The 7,958-nt window shown below is 48.2% G+C and overlaps 1 protein-coding gene across 1 annotated transcript in view; it reads left to right on the forward strand.

Moving 5' to 3' along the window:
* PSD (pleckstrin and Sec7 domain containing) overlaps positions 1–7,958 on the forward strand; it is a 72,654-nt gene that overhangs the window by 25,653 nt on the left and 39,043 nt on the right. The window contains exons 7-8 of the mRNA XM_006014796.2: positions 6,801–6,995; positions 7,586–7,666. Coding sequence (XP_006014858.2) covers positions 6,801–6,995; positions 7,586–7,666 — 276 coding nt within the window. The remainder of the gene's footprint in view (positions 1–6,800; positions 6,996–7,585; positions 7,667–7,958) is intronic.

A 7,958-nucleotide genomic window follows, 5' to 3' on the forward strand; every position in this document is an offset into this window, starting at 1 on the left:
GGTGTGAGCCTGCAAGTGTGCTGCCCCTCCCCCATTCAGTGTCTGCACTGAGTGTGAGCCTACAGGTGCATGGCATATCCTTCTCCCAGTGGGTTTCCACCTATCTGTATGCGCATGGAGTACCCGCTATGAGTGTATTGTTTATGGACAGTTTGATGTGCCTCTCATAATCTGACTGCCACCTGGGGCTCTGGGAATCCCCTTTGGCTTCCCTGGCTGCCAGCCATCCTCCTGGAGCTGATGCATCCTCCCAGGGAGAAACCTGAGAAGCATCTTTCAGCCCATTTAAATGGGCAGCATCCTTTCTCTCTTACCTGTGTGAAAGCTCTGTCCAGGCCAAGAGTTGCTCAGGGTCAGGCCCTTAATACTGACCCAGAACTTAGTTGGCTGCACAAAAAGACATGGAGTTTGCAACCTCTGGGGCTTAACCCCCATCAGCCCAGTGCCAGGATGTGGATAGCTCTGCGTCCATGCAGAGTCCATGCCCTAGTTCCAAGCTGCTCTTTGTGGGCTGGAAAGGAGTCCCCGCACCCAGAGCGCAGGGCTGTCTGGGACCCCGCCTCTGAGCACCGTTCTTGCTCTGCATTTATCTGGAAGCCTCCCTCTCCCTTCTTCCTCTGAAGCATCAAAGCCTCCAGCATGATCAGGAGGTGGGCTACACATTGTTGAGTACTTCAGGCCCACCCAAGACCCAACTTCGTCTGTCACAGGGTTTGAAAACCCCAGATAGGAAGTGATAGGGCCCAAACCAGTTTGAGCAGAGATTGTTCTGTTGTGAACCAAGAATGACATGAATTCATGCACCTGATGGGAACCATAACGCAAACATGGAATCAGATGCCTTTTACACCAGCATCAAATCCTCATGAGGAGGGGAAGCAATAGTTACCAGTGATCTTAATTAATTAGAACATGCTGATTGCTAAGTGAGGCTGGCTGAAGCTAGCTGCTCTCTTCTGCTCACATCCACCTTGACAGGATGCTATGGCAACTAGGAAAGGGAGGGGGGTGCCTAGCAACTAGGTGGGTCTGGTACTGCAGAATTCGAGGGACAGTTGGGAAATGGCAGCCGGAGTGTGGAGTGGGGAAGCAAGTGACTGGGGAGCAGAAGAGGGAGCATGAAACAATGGGCAGGGAGGAGGAGAAAGAAACCTGTAGGGCTCTGAGCTGGGGATAACAGAATGACCGCTTCCCTTTGTTCATGCACTTTGAAGTGTGCTGCTTTGCCACCTGTATGGCATCGGCCAGGACCCTGTAGGAAGCAACTGCACTGAGGACAGATTTGCTCATCCCGGATGTGAGTTTTTTGTCTTTGATTACAATGAGACCAAGAAGCATCACAACTGGAATCCATTCCCGGTGATGATTGTTGCTCCTGGAAGAGTACAACGTAGTGCATCCTCATGACAGCAGGCGTAGGAGGTGGTATGAAAAGAATCCATTTCCCCTGGCAACAAGTTGTAGTGAGTATAGGAAGTGACATGACATGAATTGGGGCTTGTGGGAATGATTGCAGAAAGGACAGGAGGTGGCGTTTTACAACAGGTGTTGTGGGAGCAGCAGACCTGTATGTGAAACAGTGAGAGGTGGCTGTAGGTCAGGCATGAGATGCAACAACAGCACTGTGAATGGACCCCCAGACTGGGATACCTATGTGTCAAGGCTGTGGTGCCCCAGCAAAGCGGTGAGGGGCTGTGGCAGGACTGGGTTAGGTGGGTGCTTCAGATCCACCCTGGGGCATGCATTGTGGGTGCTAGACTGAAATATTGAGGGAGCTACTGCTCAGAGTTGAGATGACCCACCTCCAGCATGTGGCAGGTGCTTATACACTACTAAATTTAGGATTTATTTTTAAGTGCAGGCCAGTTGTCTGATTCGAGTAAGTCTAACCAAAAATCTTTTATCAATAGTTCTTCAAGCCAAACTGAAATGCTGCTTTAGAAGTTCATTTTAAAGACTCTTCTAAATGTTAGATCATTAGCAAGGAAATAGGTGTCACCTTGATTCTCTCTTGTCCTCTCTCACTCTCTCTCTCTCTTGCACATGCACACACGTGCACTTGTTCCATTTTCTGTTGTGTCAAATCAGAGCTGACTCCCTATTTAAAGTTATGATAGTGGCTTTGATATTTGAAGAAAATCAGTTTATTCAAAAGAATGAACAATGCAATTGAGCTCATTTTGTACATGAAAACATTAGGTCCTATCAAATGGATATGTTCTGTTGATTTCAAGACTGACATCAGAGTTGCATGCTGTAGAGGGTAGAGTAATAGCCAATGGTGTATAGCACTAAGTAGCAAGCTATCTGATCCATGCCTGCCAATGCAAAAAAAGGAAAAAAAGAATCCCAACTATCAGTCAGTGACAGATGGCAGATCATGGAGGGAGATGGGAATTTTGAAAGAGAGAGAGAGATCCACACAAGATTGAATTTTCAGCTATAAATAGAAAGAAGACAGCTTGTGAAGCCAGGTCATTTTGAGAAACCTAGCAGAAGTTGTAGCCTCTGAGTTTAGTGCTGGAGATTTTGGTAACCAACAGTATGTAACTTCAGAGCATCTTGCAGGCAGCAGGTGGATACAACCTGAAAGGGAATCAGGAGAACACAAAGAGCTTTTGGTGCTGAAAAAGCTGAAACATGGTTTTCCAGCTGCTTGCTTTTGGGTTCTGCTGATATATTTTTGGAATAGTAGGAAGCATTTGAAACGCATCTGCCTTTGCAGGGTGTGGCTGGGATGAATGCAGGAAAGGCTCCAGCTAAAGGCTTCCATTCCACCCAGGAGAGCACACAAAGCAACAGCAAACTCTTCCTGTACCTGAAGAAGGGTGTTTGTACCTGAAAGCTTGCAAAGAACAGTCTTCCAACTATTTAGTAGGTCTAATAAAAGATATCACATTTACCCAAAGAACCTTGTCCAGCTCAAGTGGCGTTCTGAAGGTATCCTGGTCCAAAAATCTGTTCACCCTGGGCAGTCCCACAAGTGATAGAGTTGGAAGCCTGCCTCACAATGGGACAGGAGCAGAGCCTAAGAAAGACATCCCCTGTGGCTGAAACAGACTAATTTAGATTAGAAATGGCTACTTAAGGTGCTGTTACAGTACCTTAGCACCTCCTAGTCTCTAATGAATTGATCATCACAACATCCGCATGTGATGAGATGCTGCTAGTCCAGTTTTACAAATGGGAAGAGTGAGTGAGGGCACATTAACAAGGTGCTGTGAAACCAAAGCAGTGCCTGTGTGTACAGAGGCCGTGAAAGCTGGTGGGTGGTCACTTGCTCTTCTTTCATCACCCTATGTGACATAGTCAGGCTTATACAGAAAGGCTGTTGCAGGACAGAAACAGGAACCCAGGGCTCTCAGGTCCCTGGACTTGCTCCCTAAGCTCTTTACCACACTTTTTCTTTGTCTTATTTTGATCACAGACAAGTACAGTACACTCCACTTGTAGGTGCATAATCCACTAACCCATGTAACACAACACCAGTCCCAATTTGTTGCCTAGAGCTTACATTACACCAAACTCCAGCTATCTGCCGGTCCCTTAAGTGCATACATTTTTCAGCTCCACTGTCTACTTTGTAATTGAGCTGTACTCTGGTTAACTGCATAGAAACTCTAACTGTAACTGTCTACTTTGTAACTAATTGTACTCTGCTTAACTGCACCAGAAATAGTGAAGAGGAAACAACTGTCAAAGGGCTGCTATTAGAAGCCTCGAACATGAGGCGAGGTAGTCAGTTTTGGGTCTGCTAATATCACAGCATTGCCAGTGCTATAAACAACCCTCTTCAAGTTCTCAGGGCAGGCAGTGCTGTACCATTAGCAGCCCCAAAAACTGATCCACTCTCCTCATGTTCAAGGCTTCCAATAAGTTCAGGGTTTTTATTAGAAATCTTGGAAATGAAAGGAACTGGTTTCAGGACTGCTAATAGCCCAACACTGACAGAGTTGCCTACTTAAGGAACATTAATTGGTTATATTGGAGATGAAGTGCACACTCCAGGTAAGCGTGGGGCCTTTTTAAGGCTCCATGCCTAAATGGAGTGCACTGCAATGAATACCATTTAGATCCTAGGCAAGTCAAGTGCTCCTTACCTGCTTTCAGCAGAGCTGAATTTAGCCTATTAACTCAAAAATCAAAGATACAGTGTTCAAAATCAATGTGGGGTGTTTGGAGGCATGGGGAAAATGCCACCCAGGAGTTTCCAAAGTGGTAAAGACAGTCTGTAGGTCCTCCTGCATGCACCACTCCAGAGATTTTGTACATCCCCATCACTCGATCCCTCCCAGGTGTTCCATAGCTGACCTCTGGGGTTCCACAACCACATGCAGCATGCAGTACCTGAGTGCTGAGAAGGCTGGAGCCTTCCTCTTCAGTGGAAGAAGTAGATTCTCAAGGAGATTTGATTCTGTAACTGGCTCAGGAGAGCAGGCCTCTTAAACATCAATTAGAGACTCAAAAATAAACCAGACTGGGGCACTGTGAGGGCTGCTGGAAGAACTGGACGAGGTCACTGTTGCTTGATGTTCATTGCTGATTAAGCTCCAGATACATTTTGTTGGGAGGAAAAGGAGGGGTAACTTCTGTTCCTGCAGCTCAGTCAGATCTGGAGGCTAAATCTAGACTGGTGCTTTTGCATGTCAGTCTAAGGCAGGGGTGGCCAACCTGCCACATGTGCCTCAAGTGGCATGAACAGCTTGTGTATGTGACATGCAGCAGATTGGAGAGAAGACAGATAGCAGAGCAGGCAGGAAAAGGGGATCAGAGTGGCACTTGGGAAGGCACAGTGCTGAATTTGTGAAATGCCTGTCAAAAAGATTGGCCCCATAGGTCTACAGCAGGAGTATCAGACACAGCATGCAGAGCCACATGATCTGGCCCCTGGTGCTGCCCATTGATTCACATGTTGCACTGGATCAGCCCTGTGCTCAGTGCCTGAGTTGTGTACCACCTGTGGTGCTTGCTGGGGCTGAGTTGGGGCTGTGCCACCTGCAGCACCCATTCTGGCCTCCATCCTGGACCAGCCTCGGGTGTTGCCATGTGCCCTGGATCAGGTATGTGGGTAGGGGATCTGTGGGCCTGATCCAGCCCATGGACTAGGCCTGTGTCACTCTGGTCTGAGTTTGTCCCCCCTGGTCTGAGGCTTTAAGGTGTGAAGCTGTTGAAAGAATATTGTAGGAAATGGAGCACACTGAATTCAGCAGAGGGCCAGGGGATGCAGGCCCTATCCCCTGTGCTTCCCTCTTTGTGCTTCAGTTTTGCCATCAGTTAAATAGCGATATAAGCACTGTGGAAAGTGCTTTGAGATCAATGAATGGACAGTGCTGAGTAAGGAAATTATAATATTTGTCTTGATTATAAGCTGCCATTTCAATAGGAAGTGTGAGGAGTCTGTTCTGCCCAACAGAAAAGGTTGAGGCATTTAAAATGGTGTCTGTGGCATATTGGTAGTTTGAAAGCCTGCAGTCAGCCTGTGACTCAACTTGGACTTCCCTTCTGTGGGCTCAGAAGGATGGCCAATGCTTTGTTGGCTATGAGTGCAGGGTGAGGATGTGGAATAAGGAGCAGCTCCTGTCAGTACAAGGAAGTGGTGGCTCCCTTCCAAACACACTTGAGAACACACAGTAGCCCACAGCTGTGGGTCACCAGCAGCTGATTTCAGCCCTGTGCCTGGGTACAGCATTTCCAGATGCCATAAAGAATATCAGAGCTGAAACAGTACAGACAGTGTCAAGGCAGTAATGAGGAATATGATTAAGGGCTGGACGGTGGCTTGCAGGGCCTGCATCTGAGAGGGGAAGGAGGAGCTGCCCACTGTCAACATCTCCCAGCAGAAGGAACAGAAGTCTTATAGGGACTGGGAAGCACACACTGCTGTGGTTTCTCTAGCTGGGGCTCAGGGGAATTGCCCATCCTGCCATCAGTCCATGGTCCTGTTACACTGAGCTGGAGATTGGACCCAGCCCTGGCAGGAGGGCATGTGGGGTGAGGACTGATGTCCCTGGCACACCTCTGCTGAGCTTGGTAGTCTATCCCCACAGGCAGAGAGTGCACAGTATTTTGGGATTGTTCCTCACTCCCCTTAGGCCATCCAAGGACGAAGGGATCCCAGTACTTCCTGGTACAGCCACAGTACAAAGCAGGAAAGACAGTGCAGCGCTGACAGAGATGATTGATTTCCCCTGACTGATCTAGCCTAGTATCATCTCATGTCCTCATCCGCTCTCCTGCTGGAAGGGACAGGATCTTATTCCAACGAGCAATGGTGTATGGTCATGTGGACATAATGTATGTACATAATTGTATGTCCTTCCTGCTTAAAGGTTGCTGTTTTGTGAGGTGTGTGGAGATGGGGGTGTGCAGACCATTCTGGCCACAGGCATAGCTGGAGAGCAGTGTATATTCATGTGCATACCACTGCAGTGAAAGAGACTACAGGATAGGTCCCTGTGGTTTGCATCTTTGCCTGCCTGACCCCCAACTGCACAAGTTTGGGCACAGAGTAAGACCAACATCAGGAGCTTGCTGCTGCTGTTAATATTGCAGCAGTCTTGTCATCTACTCCCACTTTCTCTCCCTTCCAGCCTGTACCATGCCCTAGTATTGCCTAGTTGTGTCTAGAACTGAAACCTTTCAGGACTCCTAACCATAGCATGCTAGAGAGCCAAGTGGCTGGCTCTCATCTCAGAGAGGAGGTGAGCTTGGGGTCAGGAGTCCAGATGTCTTTCTATGACAAGGTGCAATGGAGAAGTTTTGTAGCAAGACTTACCGGAAGCCTTTGTTTCTGTTTGCAGTGACCATCCCCTGAGTCAGCTGGTCTCCGACTCAGACTCCGAGATGGACAGCACAGAGCAGCTGGCACTGGGCAGCACTGACACCCTGTCCAACGGGCACAAAGCTGACCTTGAGGCTGCCAAGCGCCTGGCCAAGAGGCTATACAACCTGGATGGGTTTAAAAAGGCAGATGTGGCCCGCCACTTGGGGAAGAAGTACGTGTGGGTATTATAAGAAAAGGCCGTTCGTCCAGGGAATCTTTCAGTCAGACAGACAGAGCAGCCTACCCCAGGCAAAAATGTGGCCCTAGGTGCAGAAAAGTTTCTGGGGAATGGCACAAGGAGAGTGTTAGAAAAAAGACACTCACACACAAAGGGCCAGCTGCACCAAAGCCCAAATCCCAAGGACAGCCTGCCCTTAGCAGAAGCCTGAGTGAGTGTGTCCCATGACCTTCATCTAAAAGACATTGATGCTCCATGGACACCCCAGGCTCAGCCTTCACACTGAGCTGAGTTGCTTTCAGACATGCTGAATAACACAGAATGCTCCTGAAGGAGAGCAAAGTACACTCCAGATTGTATCCCTGCGATGGCCAGTCAAAGTATTAGGATATCGTAGGGTGTGTCCACGTCCATCACACTTTCTGTAGCCCTACCTTCGTGTCTTCTGTTGTGTTCCTATGTGCACTAGAGGTGTTCCGTTCCTCTACTCCCCTCCATCTCTACCCATCTCTCTTTTTTTGTCTCTCCATTTGCTCTACTCTGTTAAACTCTTTCCACCCCCCCACCCCCCCTCTCTTTTTCAGTAATGAGTTCAGTAAGATGGTGGCTGGGGAATATCTGAAATTCTTCGTATTCACTGGCATGAGTCTGGACCAGGCTCTCAGGTCAGAATCCCTCATCTGTCTGTCTGCCTAGAAAATAAAATCGACATGCAATAAACTATACAGACAATGTATTTAAAATATAACATGGTCATGGGGACTGTTTCTTCTCAGGATCTAGCCACTCCACAGTAGAACAGAAAAGCCATTCAGACCTGAAATCAGCAGGGATAACAACAAGCTTGCATTGACTCTTAGCCTAATGTTGGTGGCAAAGCCACTCCCATCTCTAGGAGATTACTCCTTTTACCCAGGAAACATCATCTTTGCCAAGCCCCCGCCCCTTCCCCCCCCC

Source organism: Alligator sinensis, unplaced genomic scaffold, assembly GCF_000455745.1.
Source record: "Alligator sinensis unplaced genomic scaffold, ASM45574v1 scaffold264_1, whole genome shotgun sequence".
Taxonomy (NCBI): domain Eukaryota; kingdom Metazoa; phylum Chordata; order Crocodylia; family Alligatoridae; genus Alligator; species Alligator sinensis.